This window comes from Strongylocentrotus purpuratus, unplaced genomic scaffold (assembly GCF_000002235.5).
Source record: "Strongylocentrotus purpuratus isolate Spur 01 unplaced genomic scaffold, Spur_5.0 spur5_scaffold_16, whole genome shotgun sequence".
Taxonomy (NCBI): domain Eukaryota; kingdom Metazoa; phylum Echinodermata; class Echinoidea; order Camarodonta; family Strongylocentrotidae; genus Strongylocentrotus; species Strongylocentrotus purpuratus.
Genome location: NW_022145601.1, coordinates 14,164,694 through 14,184,670, shown reverse-complemented (window position 1 = coordinate 14,184,670; position 19,977 = coordinate 14,164,694). Strand labels below are relative to the sequence as shown.

Sequence of the window (19,977 nt, the reverse complement as noted above, 5' to 3'; positions counted from 1 at the left end):
TGATATCGTTGCCGTAACCATGGAGACGTCAAGCTAGCATGACCATCGGAAAACGAAGCGTGTACCTCGTTTAGTTTACAAAGTAGAAGCTATGTTGTCATGGTGATAGAATGTAAACAAAAACTGGACGTTGTCTTGAGTGCAAATCCCATACATGACCAGCTCCTTTTTCTTCATATTGTAAAAGCTGATCGCAAAGGATATTCCAAATAAAAGAAAAACGACACACTCATTGGTTTGTTGTTTGGTTGGTTTTATTTTCTGTAAACAAACAAAATGAATCCATTAACATCTGAACAAGAGAGTAAATCCACTACCAACAGACCGCAATCGCGATTTACCTATTTATTATCTAAACTCATGGGAATTTTTTTTTTGGAGGTTATCAAAACCATACATCGGCTTTAAGGTCCGATTCAGTATATGATAGTAAACGGTTTTGCTTTCTGTTGTACAGGTTAACATTTCTCTAACTCAATTTTATCAAACAGGACCTCTCATCATTTACATTTCATGGAGCAATTTGGGCTGGTTTTTCTATCTGAAGTGGAGCTTTATTCCATAGGCGTTGTATTATGGTAAGCATCACCATCTCCAAGAGGGATGCCTATTGTCTGATTGAGAGTTTACCTTCTATGTCCATGGAAACGGGAATTCGCTTGATATCCGTTTTTTGTTGATGCCTGTAAAACGGCCTTGATTTCCTTTCGGCAATCAAATAATCAATTCACGGCATGACAACCACGAGGTGATGATCTAGTAATTAATGCAACACAGCCAATATTAGTTCCTCTTCTTTGAAAACTAGACTTACATTATACTGACAACGGCTTCTATGACACTATAATTTTACTACTTTTTTCTTCTTCAGATGACATTTGGAGATGAAATATATGTTCACAAGATTTGAAAATAAGTATAAAATGGCCTCAATGGCCTCATACAGCAAATATGTAAAGCAAATAATACAAGTGAAATGAATCAAGAAGGTCCCATGTGGACTCTTTACTTTGTTAGCATATCTAATATTGTATCACACACACACACGCACACGTACACACACGCACATACACATGCATACCACGCACATACACCACGCACACACATACACACGCACCCACACACACACACGCACACACACACACGCCACAACACGTACACACAGTCTCTCTCTCTCTCCCCCTCTCTCTCTCTCTTTCTCTCTTCCCTAGACATCCCCATCTTTCTCCCTTTTTAAACCACCCTTTTCCCTACATCTTCTCCCTTATCTCCGCCCTTCCACCTCCCCCTCTCTCTCTGTCTTTTATTTTTCTGTCCCATTTCCACTCTTTTATACTGTCACAGTGTAATGTATTCTTATTCGCAGTCTTAAAAATCAAGCATGCATATTAATTAAAATTTCTTCCATCTCTGATTTATTCATTGTTCATCGATTTTCTTTATCATGTTTATTATGCCAAATATATATGTTCATTGATTGTCCACGATTTCATTGATTGATTAATAAAGGTAATGTCATTGATTGATCATTTGTCTTCATTTCTTTAATAAATTGAATAACTGAAATCACTCAGCTGTAATAATTATAATATAGAGTATAAATAATGGGCCAACTCCACATAACTAATGTGTTCGAGGCGCATGGAGAAAAAAAGCTAAAAGTACACAAAAATACACACAAAAATGAACAAAAACAATGTGAAAGTAAATCTAAATCTACCGGAAAGCCGCTTTGAACAAATGAGTTTTGAGGTCATGTTTAAAGCAATCTACACTTGAAATATAACGAATATGTTGTGGCAATTGATTCCATAGGTGAGGTCCAGCGTGTGCAAATGACCGAAATTTGTCATATTATACAAATTTGTCATATTTTAAATATTTTAAATATTATCCCCCATGACTTCTTAGTTTTCGGAACAACAAGCAATTGAGAATCGGATGATCTTAAGCGTCTGGGAGGATTATAAGGCTTCAACAAATTAATATTATACTCTGGGGCAGATCCATGTATACAGTGAAAAACAAGCAATAATAAATTAAATACAATACGGGATTCAACAGGTAGCCAATGTAGTAAAGACAAAACAGGAGTAATGTGAGAAGTACGTCAGGTAAGGGTAACAATACGGGTTGTTGAATTTTGTAGTTTTTGTAACCGTGAAAGTTGAGACTGTGGCAGCTGAAACAAAAATGCATTACCAAATTCAAGTCGAGACGATATGAGGGCAAGAACTATTTTTTTTTGTGGCCGAGCGGGTTAAAGACTTGCGGATAATGCCTAAATTACGTAGTTGATACCTGACAGATTTACAAACACCCGGAATCTGAACGGACATGGAAATTGTAGAATCAAATAAAGCTCCAAGATTTCTACATGATTTAGACGGAGTAATAACATCATCATCAACCTTAATAAAGGGAAGGCTGACCCTGTCTAATAGAGTTTTAGAACCGATAAACAACAGCTCCGGTTTCTCTTGATTTAATTTCAAGGAATTAGAGCTCATCCATTCTTGATATCATGAACACAAGCCTCAAGGTTTTAATGGAATCAATGACATTGGTTTGGTTAGGTAGGAATGATGTATACATGTACAGTTGGATATCGTCTGCATAACAATGGCAATTAAAATAGTGTTGTTGTATAATGACATTGCAAATGTTGCATATTGCCATAGGTTTAAATTCTAGCTCTTAAACCCTGACCTCAAAGAACAAAAAGAAACTGCAGATTTCTGCTAACAGATACCTTGAGAAACAGGAAACAGTCCAGTCAGAGAAAAATAAGAAGAATCAAGGATGCGAAGGAGGGGAGCAGAAAAAGAACAGAGGAGAGCAGAAAAAGAACAGAGGGCAGATTTTAAAAGATTAGTGGAACCACTTTGGGTGGCTCAAAAGAAAACTAACATCGTTCGTAGAATAAGGAAGGAAGGTGAAAAAAGAGAATAGGGGAGAGAAAGAAAGATCTGTCTGAGAGGGAGGGTGAGAAAGAGAGGGACACACACAGAGACACACATAGAGAGATATACATTGAGAGAGAAAGAGAGAGAGAGAGAGGGGGAGAGAGAGAGGGAGGGGGGAGAGAACAGAAAAGAGGGATTTTTTTTATCAACATATCCTGTTACATAACTGACAAGATCTACAATCAAGATGTTCCTATCAATCATTCCCAGTTATAAATCGAGCTAAGCGACTTCACGGATATCTTACTGTTGTTCTTCTTCCTCTTCTTCATCGAAATCCTCCTCATCGACAGTTGCGTCCTGGTACTGCTGGTACTCAGACACCAAGTCGTTCATGTTGCTCTCAGCTTCAGTGAACTCCATCTGGTCCATACCCTCGCCAGTGTACCAATGAAGGAAGGCCTTTCGTCTAAACATGGCGGAGAACTGCTCAGAGATGCGTTTAAAGAGTTCCTGGATGGCGGTGCTGTTGCCGATGAAGGTGGCAGCCATTTTGAGACCTAGGGGAGGGATGTCACAGACAGCAGTCTTGACATTGTTGGGGATCCATTCGACGAAGTAGCTGCTGTTCTTGTTCTGTACGTTGAGCATCTGTTCGTCAACCTCCTTCATGGACATACGGCCACGGAAGATTGCGGCGACGGTGAGGTAGCGGCCGTGGCGAGGATCGCAGGCTGCCATCATGTTCTTAGAATCAAACATCTGCTGTGTTAGCTCGGCAACAGATGTGGCCCTGTATTGTTGACTACCACGGCTTGTAAGAGGAGCAAATCCAGGCATGAAGAAATGGAGACGTGGAAATGGAACCATGTTGACTGCTAGCTTACGAAGATCTGCGTTTAGCTGGCCAGGAAACCTGAGACAAGTTGTGACACCACTCATGGTTGCAGACACAAGATGGTTCAGGTCGCCATAGGTCGGAGTTGTAAGCTTCAGGGTTCGGAAGCAGATGTCGTAGAGTGCTTCATTGTCGATGCAGAACGCCTCATCGGTATTCTCGACCAGTTGGTGGACGGACAGGGTGGCATTGTAAGGTTCGACGACGGTGTCTGAAACCTTTGGCGAAGGAACAACGCTGAAGGATGTCATGATCCGATCAGGGTATTCCTCACGGATCTTGGTGATCAGGAGGGTTCCCATACCAGAGCCAGTTCCACCTCCCAAAGAATGCGTAAGCTGGAACCCCTGTGGACATAGACACATGAAATAAATGGTCACGCATGTTTAAGCCAGACTCTTAGGTATTCGGTTCCGAGTGACCTATTCTTGAAATGATAATTGAATAGGAAATGGAAACGATAACGTGAATGCAACAATTTCAATATCTTTCCTAATCAAAGAAATTACAATATTGAATTCATTTCGTGGCTTCTTTCTGTTAATATTTTTAAATGACTAATAATTTCAAATGAAACAATATTTATCAAAAAGCTTTGGAGCATATTGTAGGTACAATAACACATATGCGGTCTGAATAAGATTTACAAAAGCCAGGGAGGATCTAACCCTGATGATATGGCCAGTATTAGATATTAAATGAATAATTTGAAAATGAAATAATGAGAAAACATAAGCCAGACAAAATGATTCGAATCAAGAGATCAATTAAGGGATTCTGGTATTTGTAACGAACAGATGAACTGAAGTTAATTCAGTCGCCAGACAACAAAGTCATAATAGCAATTTGGAATATACGGACACAAAATTACAAGCGTTGTTCCAAAACACTTTCAAAGTCCACTGCACAACTCAGGCATCAGAATTGTAATGTTTTGTATAGTGAAGGTTGTTTTGTAATGCTTCGTGAAGGATATATTACTATGATCGAAACAATGAAACAAGTTTTTTAAACCAACCTGAATACAGTCACATCCCTCGGCCTCCTTTCGTACAACGTCCATCACAGAATGGATGAGTTCAGCGCCTTCTGTGTAGTGTCCTTTGGCCCAGTTGTTCCCTGCTCCGCTCTGGCCAAATATGAAGTTGTCAGGTCTGAAAAGCTGACCAAATGGCCCAGAACGGACCGAGTCCATAGTGCCTGGCTCGAGGTCGAGAAGAACCGCTCTTGGGACGTATTGTCCCCCTGCCGCCTCATTGTAGTAGACGTTGATACGCTCGAGCTGGAGATCAGAGTCACCGTGATAAGTACCGGTCGTGTCGATGCCGTGTTCATCAGAGATCACCTCCCAGAACTAGACAATAGTCAACAAGAGGAATGATTAGAGAATCATTTAAATTGGGATCATATTTTCAATTGAATTCAAATATTAAACTGTTAGAAATATGTTTCATAAAATTATATACTAGGCTTCAACTGCAAAGACAGGTGAGTTACGTGATTGACGAGGACGCGATGTGATTTTATCATTTTCACACAGGTACTTGGTAAAGGTAGATTTATCTACTCTTTGTATTATGACCGTGTTCATGTTCTTTGTCATGTTATATAAAACTATTTCTGTCTCTGATGGCATCCCCCTTTCCCCTTTTTTGTATTTTCTTTGTTTAGTTACGGACTTGTTAATTCAATTACTCATTATTCCTATAAGTATCATCTGAGAAGTCCACAATTGTACAAACAATGCTTTTTAATGGACCCCGCTGTTTCCAATATGTATTCCTCAATTTGTTGTAAATGTTTATTATTGATTTGTAATGTTTTGTTGGAAATATACATTTATTGAAATTGAATTGAAAATTTAAATCATACAGTTTGCCACATAAAGAACATAAATATTCACCTGATCACGTGCAAAATCATAGTGCACTTGTTTATAGAAAAACCCTGAGATAGTTGGTAGTTTATCAGACGCTTATTACAGGTTTAAAGGGGCCTTTGTGAAAATAAATTCATCGGATATCAACAATTTAATTGAGCACCGGAAGCCCGTATCAATGTTTTCTCCTCTAACAATCATACTAAGATTTCGTGTTTTTTTATTTGGTAAGAACTAGAGAGCGGATAATTCCACGAATATCCGAAAGTTATAAATTCACATTATTTATGGTAAAGCAAGGATTTTGCTGCAGAGAACCTAATAGCACAGTAGTAGAACACAATATATTGATCGAAATAACAGACTCGTTCTAGAACGCTGTATCATGTTAAAGAGCGCCCCCTTGTGCTGTCCTGATCAGCGTCACTTGCAACTATTTTTGTGCAAACTAGCAATAGAGCAATAGAAAGGCTATTCGCAATGGACTAAGATATACCTAATATACATCGACACACACACACACACACACTCTCTCTCTCTCTCTCTCCCCCTCTCTCTCTCTCTCTCTCTCTCTCTCTCTCCCCCTTTCTCTCTCTCTCTCTCCCTCTCCCCCAATTTCTCTCTCTTTCTCTCTCTCTCCCCCTCTCTCTATCTCTCTATCTCTCTATCTCTCTCTTTCTTCAATGCACATGTAAATATTTGTGTTCCCATCTAGTACTACGATCACTACAAGGAATTATTTTGAAGCTTAAATTATTTGCCATCATCCGAGGGCGTCCTCGTAAACTCAGAATCATCGATATTTAGTTCGGCCAAGTCGAGCACAAAATATAAAGCTCAAGTTGCTATGTTAGGCAAGCACACAACAAATATAATAACCGACAAGGTGTTACCAGCTGTCAGTTGAAATACCGTAAATACTTTTAAATACACGTATAAAAGTTATTCTTCAAATTATTTTCTTCTTTTTCCTCACTCTTCTTCTTCTCCTTTTTTTCTTCTTCTCCTTCTACTTCTTCTTCGTCTTCTTCTTCTTCTTCTTCTTCTTCTTCTTCTTCTTCTTCTTCTTCTTCTTCTTCTTCTTCTTCCTCCTCCTCTTCTTCTTTTACTCCTGGTTTAACCCGACCAAGGCTTTCTTATTTTATTACGGATAAGTGCTGTGTAAATGTTTTTTTTTCCCTGTATCTCATTATTTTTTACTATATTTTCAATATGCTATTGTAATTTTGTTTCGCGTTGCAACGTTCATCTATGAATATCTGTATTTGTTTTTATCCTGTATAAACATGTATCAATGACCAGCTCAGATTGATTGATTGATTGATTTTTATTCGACAAGCTTCCAACATACAACAATATACAATAATAACAGATCAAAAATAAGTCAGCTTGAACAGGATAACCCACGAAAGCTCGAGAGCTTATTTCCGGTGGGGTCCCTTACAGACATGTATACAATTAATAAGTTAAAATAGTAATATTTACAGACAGATAAGAAAATTAAAAGAACTACTTATTAAAGATAATAATAATAATAACAACATTAAACTGATGATAGAAATGATATTAAGTACAAGAAGAAAAAGAAGAAGGAGAAGAAGAAAAAGAGGAGAAGGAAGAAGAGGAAAATAATGATGAATTTGTAGAATTTCTATAACGTACGAAAACATAAGTATATACAACATGAAAAAGTATGAACCGACAGAAGAATAACAATTTCAATCATATAACATGTCATTCACTTCTCTTCTCTGACTGTCAAGTATTAGGTATTCCTTTATTTTTCTCTTAAAATGATCATAGTTTCCTATTTCTTTTACACCATTGGGAAGGGAATTCCAATGTTTTATGGCATTGTAATAAAACGAATTTCCAATACTACCTACTCTTTCTGGTAAGTTAAAGTTGAATCGGCTATTTATTGTATTATAATCATGTACGTCAGTAACAAGATCGAAGTTGGATCGAATATAATGATTCGACCTAGTATGATATATTTTATGCAATGATGCAATACGAGTTGTTTTGATCTTTGGTCGACTTCAAGAAAACTAGTTTTAGAAAGTTCGCTGTAGCCAACATTAGTTCTTGGACCAGAACAGTTGATAAATCTCACCATTTTGTTCTGTATAATCTTCAACTTCTTTTGTCTGATACGGATAAGATTTTCCGTATCAGACATCTGAGCTGGTCATTTACCAAACCGTATTGCCCTAGTTTTTCACAATCAGTGGGAACGGAGGGGTTTATTCTTTGTATTTTCCTTGGTCTCCCTGCCCGTATAGACTTTGCGTGTAGAGACGAGTGAAAATATAGTCTCGTATTGACCGCACCGTATTTTGTCATTTTCATTGCGCATCTATTAAACCTGCGCACTTTGCGCACACTCTATTGTGACGTAATAATCGCACCAAAGGAACATTGTTTGCAGTGTATCGAAAATGTCGTCAAGCACTGCTGGTTGACAAAGTTTGTTCAGTTCTTTGGGATTGTCATGGTTGATTTATGTATTTGCTCTAGACGTCTGATTTGGATAAAAATAAACATATTGACTGGCTTAACTTTCGGTAGATACCACAAATACTGCCCTCACAAGACCCATATTGCCCTCGTCTTTGACTCGGGGCAATATGAGTCTAGTTTGGGCAATTGTGTGGTATCTCCCACAAGGCCAGTCAATATTTTATATAAATATTACATACGACATGACAATATGATTAGAGTTTCGTTTGCATTGGAACCCTATAAAATTGTCAAACTTTCGCTCACTCGCTCGCTTCGTTCACTGACAAAGAAAACCTCTGGCCATTACATGCAACTAGGAAATATCGGGGTTGTGTTGTTGCCCCCACCCCCATCCACACTTTTACAAATAGCGCTGGGCTCTTAGAAAAAGGAGAAAGACAGCGGGACGTAGAAAGGAAGATCTAGAAGGAGGAAGGGAGTGAGGGAGGGAGGGAGAGGGATACGAATATAAGGGATGGTAAAAATAACTCGAATCATGATACATTCATAAAATGAAACTCATAATTAAAAAAAAACACAGGATGATTGTTATCATAAAACTAAAGCAAATACATCAACCTATTCTTACAGTTAAACTCTAAATTGCGCGGTGTAACACATTGGCGAGAAAACCACATTATTGTTACCAATGCGGTCGTTATTGTAACGATCATGGTGTCTTTTCAAATCACATTTCAAGGCCATGTACTTTTGATAATAATGTTATTCAAACTGGCCTCGATACGCACGCGGTATGTAACCATAGTATGTCTACAAGGAGAAATATCACCCCGCCCCCAAACACACACACACATGGTGGAGGGCGCGTTTTTACCTGAAATATAGACAACTATATATATTCAGGAATATATTTCTGGATTGGAGAACCGTTGAAGTACTTATAGTCAATAGAGTTCTCTCTGCTCAGTGCAGTAAAGAGTGATAGGGATTATGTAGTGTTACTATACAGTGTGAGTCAAAAAAAAAAGTTTACACCTAGAAAATTGCTAATTATTTTTAAGATCATCTATGAACAGTAAATTATTATGCATCTTATGAAAGAGTGTTTTATCCCAAATCATTTGGTATCATTTTTGTGTGGTATGTGTTCACGCTTGGATGAACAGGAGGCATTGTTTGCGAGAGTGCAAAAATCGACTTGCGCCAAAGTTGCTCGTGTGATGTTTGAATAAAACAATTGGGATTGGGGAATTAAATCGGTTTTTGCAGATCCAAATAACATCCCTAACAAAATTAATCATGCCACACGTATCAAATATCGAATATCAAATGTCAAAGAACATTTGTGCGCGTGATTGTGTGCGTGTGTGACTTTGCTTCTGCAAAAAGCATATACAATGCATTTCATTTGATACATTCAATTCATTCTCTCACTCCGCTAATCCCAACATAATACATGCTGTAGGCATCACTTTGGCGCAAGTCGATTTTTGCACTCTCGCAAACAATGAGAAAATCCAAACGTGAGAATATACCACACAAAAATGATACCAAATGATTAGGGGTCAAAAACTTTTTCATAAGATGTATAATAATGTACTGTTCATAGATGAGTTTTAAAATAATTAGCAATTTTCTAGGTGTAAACTTTTTTTTGACTCACACGGTAGTGTATTTCAAAATAGTAGTACATGTATGAGGCCTACAGTGTCACAAATTGGTACAAAGCCATAGTTTTATATCATATATGAATATATGAAAGTTCGTGCGTGATACAAGTTTCAACCCAATGTCTATTTTTCATTGATCACTCTGATTCTAAAGCCCCCCCCCCCACTTGAGGCTTCTACGCGTGGATGCATCCACAGAGGAAAGTGGACAATCTTCATGACACACAATAGCAGTTTCTCTGGGGTTTTTTTTGCCTTATGGGGCTTTAACATATACACTCCGGGGCCCGTACGGCGAGTAAAAACAGACATTTTGGGAATTTTCGGCCGGTGCCCAGCCAGCTGCCGTAAAGTTCCTACGGGTGCTGGGACGGTTTTTTAAGCCGTACGGGCGTCGTGGTGCTGAGTTATGCCTGGATTACATTTGCCCCGGGCGCCGTGCGATAAATTAGTCTACGATTTTTCGTAGACATCGTAGGAGGCTACGGGTTACGATGTTTGTGTTTACATTATCTACGAGCATCGTGCCATTTATTGTATTGGCCCTCGGGGGCAGGCCGAGGCAAATCCGTACAGAGGCTGCTCGGAGTTTGTACGGAAATCGTGCAATTTGAATGCAGTAGCCGTGCAGTTTCCGCAGCCTCCGCACGGAAATCGTACGGAGCCCGTGCAGCTTCCGTGCAAAGGTTGCGCGGAGAAGGCGCGGTGACTGTACAGCCGTGTCCACCGAAAAATCGTACGTTTGCTGCACAATCAGTGCGAGGCCTCCGGGCGATGCCCGTGCGGGGATTGTGCAACCTATGCAACCTATGACATATATACGGGCTACGGGCTTACGATTTTTGTTTAACTTCGCGCGAAACAAAATCGTAAAGGCTGCGGAGCCCGTGAATCCGTACGAAAATCTCACGGCCGCCCTCTGCCTCCGCACAGAGGATACGGGCAGAATACGGGCTCCGTAGACTAATCGCAGGCTAAATGTAATCCAGGCATTGGCTGCTCCCAATTCTCCCGGCGTTTTTATCTGACCGTTAGGCCGTAGAAAGCCCGTAAAGGGCCCGTTGGGCACCCTACAGGTTCCATGCGAGCTCCGGACGCTGCCCGGCCGGGCCCCTCACGATTTTGTTACATTTACATTTTGGTACATTTTCATGAAAAATCTTTACGGGCGCCTTGCAGTGCTCAAAGGTGCCGTGATATGCACAACACCTGGCGTCTGCCGTTCGGGGGCCATTTAAAATGAATATTGCCCTTGCGGGCCCGTCACGGCGGCATCTCAAAATGTACAACGCAGCTTTAAATGCAGGAGTTGCGGATGTCAGAGGACACATAGTTCAGTGCACCGCACGGCACCCATCCGGGCCCCGGTAGGTCAGCTTCCGGGAGCCATGGGTGCACCTGCTCATCGGACGGAGCCCGTCAGCTTACCGGCAGGCACCTGCCGGCACCCTTACGGGCGCCTTGCATTTCACTCGGCCAATTTTCACCGGGCAACTCCCGGGCACCGCAGAATATGTGACGGCACATGCCGTAGAAATGAAATTCGGAAGGTTCTCGTACGGTCTCTAAATCCACGGCAAGCCGCCGGGTAGGGAAAATCGTACGGGGCCCGGTTTATAGGTGACCTAGGCATTAGGGTGAACAACTGAACATCCCCGGCGAGAAGCAAGAGAGATATTCTCAATGTCACACATGAGTTACTATAATACAAATTGCATTTTCCATGTCCTCCTGACAACCAGACATTTTTCTTACAAAATGAGGTGAACTAAATCCCTTTAGAATCAGGATCAGACAATGATTGTCAATATTATAGCAAACACTAGAAGAATGTGCAGCTTCGTATGATCATTGAACTGCTGCAACATGCCATTCAAATCTGGTCTAGACTAGCGTACTCACATGCTTGAATGACTACCTACCTTTAATGAAGTACATTGTGTCTACCATAATAGTCAGGCGCGTACGCAGGATTTTTTCAAGGGGGGTTTTAACAATTTCAAATCGGGCGGAAAATTTCGCAACGCCTCAGCCAGCCGCTGAATAAGGGGGGGGGGGGGGGGGGGGGGGTAAGAGGACATATTTCTATTTTTTTTTTTGGTCCCAAAAATTTTGCAACGACTCAGCCAGCATAAGCACATACATTAAAACAAATGAAGGGGGGGTAACCCCCCCCCCCTGCGTACGCGCCTGCCCAAAACAAGATTGAAAAAGATCATCCAAACAGCAACAGAATTGCTCAACCTCAGTCTAGTTGAATCTGTGGCACACATAATAGCTAGACACTTGAAAAACAACACTCATCCAATAACAAGAAATAGAGTAAATTCAGATGAATTCAGAGAAGGTTGTGCAAGCTGCCTCTCAACGCTAAGCCCATTCTCCATTCTTATAAGTGGCAGAAACATTAACATTAAAAACAGTGCTCGAAGATGATTTCACTCTATATTTCACAAGCTTGTTGAAAAAAGACAACGGAAGATCTTTTTCATCTTTACATTAAAAGAAAAAAAATAAATCGAATTATCCTCTTTAAAAACACATATTTCAAACCTTTATTGGTAAACACTTTTCATTCAATATGGTTAGGGAGAAATGTATCTGTTTTAATATTCTTTGCTTCTGGTCTTGTGATCACATTTTGGCTGAAGTCAAATTATTTTGAGATTTAATTTCCTATGACAATAATTTTACTTGATACTTTGAATTGCTTTCTTGATGCTCTGTCCTAAAAATAAAAAATAAAAAAATAAAAAAATAGTCCAAAACACATTTTTTCATGACTCCAAGAATGTTATAAATACTTTGGGTTATATCGATTAAGACTTAAACGTAAAAGTTGCGATAAAGACGTTTCTGTAAAACACTTCTCAAATGTCTCGAATTTAGTTATGAAAATGTGAATCAGCTTCAGAAAAAATAAAATTGGTCTTTGAGCATGCATACTGTGCTATCCCGTAACAACGAAACTATATCTAAAACAGTTTAAGACATAGCCATTCTGTTGAGTACTACACAACCTCACTACAATCGGACATATAACTGATTAAAAATAATATTTACCGATGCTTTCTCGCCGATTTTCACCTTTTAATATCCCTTTTTACCTTTCGCTAAGCTAACTTTTGCTAAAGTTAAGCCTAAAATAAGATTTACATCGAAAACTACAAAGAGTAAATGGGGCGTGGTACCCGGGAAGGGAATTATAACCTTCTCCGTTGCATTTACAAGAATGAATTCACATCAATTGAAGAAATTCGGCTTCTTACCTTAGCACCAATCTGGTTGCCACATTGGCCAGCTTGGACATGGACAATCTCACGCATGTTGTCTTGAAAATTCTGTTTCCCGGTAGATCAAAAGTCTGGATAAGCCTTAATATTGCTGTGCTTGTCTAGCCACATACACAAACGAAAAGTTTTATGATGTTACACTTCCCGGTTATTGATATATGTATTCCATACTTCTGTTGTATTTCGTTTAATTAAGTATGAAAAGCATATTGTACACACAGTCTAGCCTGTCTAGGGTAGGCTATGCGTGGGAGAAGAGGAATCTGGGGAGAGAAAGGGAGAGAGAGAGAGAGGGAGAGAGAGGTAGAAAAAATGTATTATTGGGGGCGTGACTAGTTTTGTCCCAACACCACGAGAGTAGTCTATTGTAAAGGGGAAAAATCAATTCATGGCTACACTATCACATTTTAATATCTAGTCCTTATATAGCGCTTTTAAGGACCGAACGCCCTCTCAAAGCGCTTTACAGATATATACATTGTTACCCATGGACTCCATGGAAGAACAGAGCCATTGGGTTAATGGCTCTGAAATGAACTATTTAACCGTTTTATCATTATATTATTGTTATATAAGTCTTTGATTTTGTTATATCGTGTTATTGTTTTTCGATAATTTTCGGAAATAAAACAAACAAACAAACCCCGTCATTGAATTCAGGCTTACCCGCACACAATGTATGCACGTTCTTCATTCCCTGGGGAGCACTCCAGCCAGGCGTCATTTTTACAAGCGCACACTTGCTAATCTAAACACATTAGCTTTCGCATCCTACCGGGTACACATTTAACACCTGGGTGGAGAGTGGCAAATGTAGATGTCTTGCCAAAGGACATTAGTGCCGCTGGGAGACTTGAACCGCGGAAGTTGTGATCCACACTCCGATGACATATCCACTCGTCCACGACACCTTAGTAAGAAATAACCTCCAGACTTCATGTAGCACTTATCGTTAAATCATTATTTTCATAAGGGACGATCCAAATTTTATATCAAACTACTTTAAAGGGAAACAGAAAATCGGAGGAATAGATTGGTCAATATTTGCAAGACGTCTGTTGGATATTAGGAAACTTATTATATGGAGAGTTCAGTTCAGTTTAGTTCAGTTCAATAATTTATCAATTCTTCTCAAGCATTAAAACAATATTATAATATATACACAAATGGGAAATATACATAGTAAGATAAAAACGGAAACTACAAAAAAGTTTATAAAAACTTTAGAAAAACCCATGTCGAAGTGTTTCCGTAATGCAGCAACAAATACACCTCCCCCCCCCCAAAAAAAAAAAGCGAAAACAACGGAATCAAAGAATTGGAGAGGGAAAATGAAAGGGGAAAAGGTGAAAATACCACGAAAGGACCTTTTTAATATATTGATATACATGTAGGAATAAATATCGAATTATGCAGTTTCTTTTATATTATGAAACACTTTACGTAATGGATAGTTCTTTATGATCTAAATCATGAGGTACGGTTATTTATTGTAATTTTTTTTGATAATGATTATCAACCATGCCCTCTACGTGTCATTATGTTATATTGTTTCATTTTACGTTTGGAAATGAAAATGAAAATTGGCATTGCATACACCCGTTATCACATATGGACCCTCCATAATGACGTCTGCGCTCCCTCATAGCCTGTATCAACGCTACGCCACTGATTACCCGTACAATTTAAAGGCCATCTTTACTAGTTAGGCTAGGGGGATAAGACCACCCAGAGAGGTCACTGACAGGTGGCTCTAGGGGGATAAGACCACCCAGAGAGGTCACTGACAGGTGGCTATCTCATCAACTCGGCTCTCAATTAACATAAGAAAAAGAGGGCCATGGGTGACCAATAGGCACTCATTGGGAAAGTTTTCTATATGCTACAAGTAGGACAGTGAGGCTTTAATGGTTACTAACTCAACTAAAATTCCTGGATATTCCTGGATTTTTTCATGTCACGTAATAGTGTTAACAGTTCTTGCAGGAAAGCGCTTACTACAGCCCCATTACGACATCAAATAAAAAATACAAGAATATTGGGCTACCTCGAAAGAGAATACAATTATCGGACGTGTTCAATAAATTCCTCATTCGGGTCTAGATCCATGAGGTGTCTTTACAAAAAGGATATTTTAATTTATTGTAAAATATCTAAATATTTAATATCAGTAATAAATCTCTATCATAGCTTCTCACAGCCTTCATTAATTGTATATGTACATTCTTCCCAGATAACAAATAGGACTACCATGTTCCACAGTCAGATTAATGATATTTTAGTTCGGAGCTATTATAATCAGAGAGTAATAAAGAAATATAGCAGTCATATACTAAAAAATGTCATTGTTCTAATTATGAGTTGATTGCATTTGCAGTGAATGTTTATTTTCAGCATGCTCAGTTTATATCTCAATCACAGACCGGAACAGAGGTTGAATTTCACCACACGATAATCATAGTACTGCAAACAAGCTGTTGATATCTACCAATTTTAAGCTCTACTAGATAGTTGAATAATACTTTAAAGAGTTATCAATCTATAAAAAAGGATATCCAATCTTGATAGCAAACTAATAAAAAGGGAAGCAGAACATCAGAGAAGCATACTTGTAAAAGTTTGAATGAAACTGGACACAGAGTGAGAAAGTTATGAATTTTTGAAAGTTGTTATCTCTATAAGTAGAGGCTCTTCAGATTGACTGAATCGATAACTCTCAGTGATGTAGCGGCGGACAACTTTCCGACCTGCTCCCACAAGTAAAATGACTAAAATTTAAATTTTCAAAATTTACGACTCACGAGGGTCTTTTCTGTATAGAGGACTTATAATGATATGCATAATATATTTAAAGTAGTACACCCAAGGGAGCAGGCGCATAGGAGAAAGACAATTTTTTGTTCACGACAAGCAGGAGAGCTATCCACGAGTACGTCACAATCCACTGACCAAACTGCCAATTTGAAATCCGCACATAGGTAGTGATCTTGTATTTCAAACATATAACTTTCTTATTATTGCTCCGATTTATTTCAACTCTAGCCATTATTTTACCTCATTTTCATGCGTTCTTTTAACTGAACTTGTTACAAGGGTTGAATTGCCCTTTAATAGATTTAGAACAAACACCCCTCACTGGTAAACACAAGTTTTACATCGATTCCTGCGACACCATTTATTTTAAACTTTGTTTCTCCTTCTCCCCGTCTGTTATGGTAAGTGACTATACAGCCAATATAGGTGTGTTTTGGTGCGTAAAGCAGGGCTCCCACTTAGCCGAGTTGGAGCCTCGAGTTGTGGCGAGCTGGCGCGATCTTATGGCAAGCAGTTTTATCATTAACACATATTTCTTGATATCAAGAATTCAATTCTTGATATCACGAAATCGAATTCCTGATATCACGAAATCGAATTCTTGATATCAAGAATTACCATTGCTTTACAACGTAAAATTATTTCTTGACATCAAGAATGGATTTCTTGATATCAATTAATAATAAAACGGCTTGCCATAAGATCGCGTCAGCTCGCCACCACACGAGGTTCCAACTCGGCTAAGTGGGAGCCCTGCTTAAGGGAGGCGTTCCATAGAGCAATGTTATTTTAGTTGTCTTTTATTGAAATTTATGTGTAATGTTTTATGATTGAGGATGTTATTAATATGGGTGTTTTTAAAATACCATTTTATACATTCATATCACATATCACACACCCACACACACACACCCAATTATAATGTGTGTCCGTGTGCGTGTGCGTGTGTGCGCGCGTGTGTGAGTGTGTGTGTGTGTTTGTAAGACGTGTAAAACGGGGATAATCATAATCATGCGAACATTACTTCCTAATGGGGATACACTGGCAACTGTGGATATCCCCAGTTGATAACTTTCTAATTTTTTGTTAATTTTGGTAAAAGGAGCACTACTTGTTTTCCTCACGATTCGTAAGAAAATATTTAGCGGCAAATAAGCGGGGAGGGGGCATATGGAAACGTTTGCTTGTATTTGTCTCATAAAAGAATATGAGCACGAACTGACTCCCACACGGTGTTGAGTGCTCAGGGGTCACAGGCCAATGGCTTCATCGGGCAGGTAGTTCCATTATGTGAATGGGTAAATTAACTATTACAAAATGAGGGGACACATTACATTGTACAATAGGGACACACATTGTTTTTATTGTGCAGAACATACTCTTTTATTGACTTACTTATTGCATGGAACTATATAACCAAAATGCATTTTGTATTCTAACAATTGGAGTACAAAGAATAATAACAGGTGAATGAAATGCATAAACACCACAAACACCTGGGGAGGAAGCATTCATAAATTTGAATACATATATATGATAAACGACTCCGATGAAACTATAAAACCAAAATGAAATTTGCGTTCTGGCAATTGGAGTACAAAGAATGATAGCAGGTGAATGAAATGCTTCAACAGCAACACAAACACCTGGGAAGCTAGGAAGCATCCATAAATTTGAATAATTTAGTTGATAAACGACTCCGCATGTGGACGTTTGTTGGAGCAGAAAGCAGTGGATTCTTAACAACACGAACCCATTTAACATAATGTCGGAACGTGAATTAAATTTGGCGCGGTTGGAAAATGCATCTTTCTACCCTGCAACTTTAATGGTACGATCCAGTAAATTAAAACAATAAAATGGCTCTTATTTTAAAATTACTCATTAAATGAAACCCAAAACTTCAGTGATATCAGAAAAAATATGTTATATCTTACTAATAATTAAAAAAAAGATGTATAAACATTGTGAAAGTGTCGCATTTTACGATAAAAGACACCGATTTAGCAAAGATCACGTCATTAGTGCGCTTGCATCAGGGAATTCAAGGTCAAAAGGTCAATTCAGACGCTGATGAGTTGTTGGTCGAGCATTTTTGTTTCCTTTATTCCAACAAAATTATACAATCAATCAAAATAAGTTTGATACCAGAAGAAAGCTAACGATTAGTATTTTCATTAACCGCTTGCCCCAAAGTCTCTTGACCACAGTGAAACGAGTGAGAGCTTGCGAGATCGGCCAAAGTGTGATTGAAACTCGCTATTTGCTCTTCTCCAACGCAAAAAGAGACGACATTGTGCTGGATAAATGTATTTTTTCCGACAAAAGTACAGAAAATTTGCATATGGTCTTTTTATATTATACTTTATGAAATGTTACCCGAGTGACTTCCGGGCGCCCCAATGCTGGAAAGAAACGCACATTTTAGAAAACTTCACTTTTTCATGGAAAAATGCTTATTTGTTCTATGCACGCAAGTCAGATTGAGCGGATGATACAACGTTTTCATATGGGGGGTAAGAACTATTTTTTTGGGGGGTGAACACTCCTTTTTGTTCTCAACATCCAGCCCCCCCCCCCCAACCTTGAGCAAAAAAAAAAAAATATATGTATATATATATATATATATATATATACTTCTCCCCCCCCCCCCATTTGTAACAAACTGAAACACAGATTAAGAGTGTCTTAAAAAAAATCTAAAAACACCCCCTTTTGCAAAGGGGGGGGGGGATTTGCGGAAGCTCAGTGAAGAGGTGGATGTTTGTCACTGTTTAATGTTTTCGGCGTTTCATTACTTTTTTGAGCACATTTTTACTCATGTCAAATTTGAGATCATATGTTGTGTTGTGTATGTTCGACACATTGTTCAGTGGCGGATCCAGAGAATAGGGGCACGGGTGGCACGTGCCCCCTCTCCCAGCCCAAGGTAAATTCGTATCTATTTCTGAAAGAGCCACAGTGCCCTCTCCCATGAAATCCTTCAGGCAGGGGCAGCAGAGAACGTATTTTTAAGTGGGGGGGGGGGGGGGTACAAACAAAAAAGGGCACTTTCTGGAAAAAAGAGGCACCTTCAAAGGGAAATCTCAAAGCGAAAATATACAATTTTGTGACCTCGGTATATACCCCTACATTGTGATTACATTATGAGGAATTATTTCAATATTTGTTTCTCTCTTTACATGATCCAATGTACTGCTTCAGCATAATATTTTGCAGTTGGGTGTGAGCGAGCGGGCAAAATTTTAAGATTTGTGAGATCGCAGTGCGATAAATTACATCTAATATAGAGGAAACAAAAATAATAATCCTGATGTGGTCAAACACAAACTTATCATGAAAGACTGATACCTTTAGTGTGGAACATAAATATATCAACATCAATTGCAAGCGAGCGTAGCGAGCGAGCTTTGGTGAAATTAAAGAAAAAGTTGCTCTTCGTCGCTTTAAATTAGGATCACAGGGGGCACTAATCCAAAGGGAAAAGGATACTCAAAAAAGAAAAGGAGCACGTGTCAAAGGGAAAAGGGGAATTATCAAAGATGAAAGCACCATGGTAGCTGATTCTCTATCAGTATGATTTGTTTTATCTTTTGTTGGAAACAATAATTTTTTCCACATATTTTGTTGGAAACGAAGTTGAATGAATGGTTCACGTAGATTTGAATAAATAGAATATTCATCAATAATAGCACCCAGAACTTGCTGTTAACAATCACCTTACAATCAGTAATATAGGAATCAAAATCAGTCAAACAAAGCTGACAAGAACAAGTCATATATTATATACACAGGTACATTTCATTTAATGTTATTCAGGATCAGCAATAACATCAGCGACAGTATAAAACAATAATCAATACAGAGTTATAGTATAAACATGATGAAGGGAGTATAATAATAGCACACATCATGCAGCTCATCGAATCTACCTTTTAATCTAATCTAATATACTTTCCAATCATATACATGTCATGTTCAGATAATAATTACAAATGATATCGATATTATACATAATAAGTTATTTGACAGTGGAAGAAGAAGGCAACGT

At 38.7% G+C, this 19,977-nt stretch overlaps 1 protein-coding gene across 1 annotated transcript; it reads right to left on the bottom strand.

Moving 5' to 3' along the window:
* Positions 1-3,196: 3,196 nt before the first annotated feature.
* On the bottom strand, positions 3,197-13,145 carry LOC594413 (tubulin beta chain-like). The gene is made up of 3 exons (XM_011663415.2): positions 13,089-13,145; positions 4,823-5,158; positions 3,197-4,151 (listed from the first exon to the last, which is right to left on the bottom strand). Exons 1-3 carry the CDS (start codon positions 13,143-13,145, stop codon positions 3,210-3,212), a joined length of 1,335 nt encoding a protein of 444 aa, XP_011661717.2. The 3' UTR covers positions 3,197-3,209.
* Positions 13,146-19,977: the final 6,832 nt, after the last annotated feature.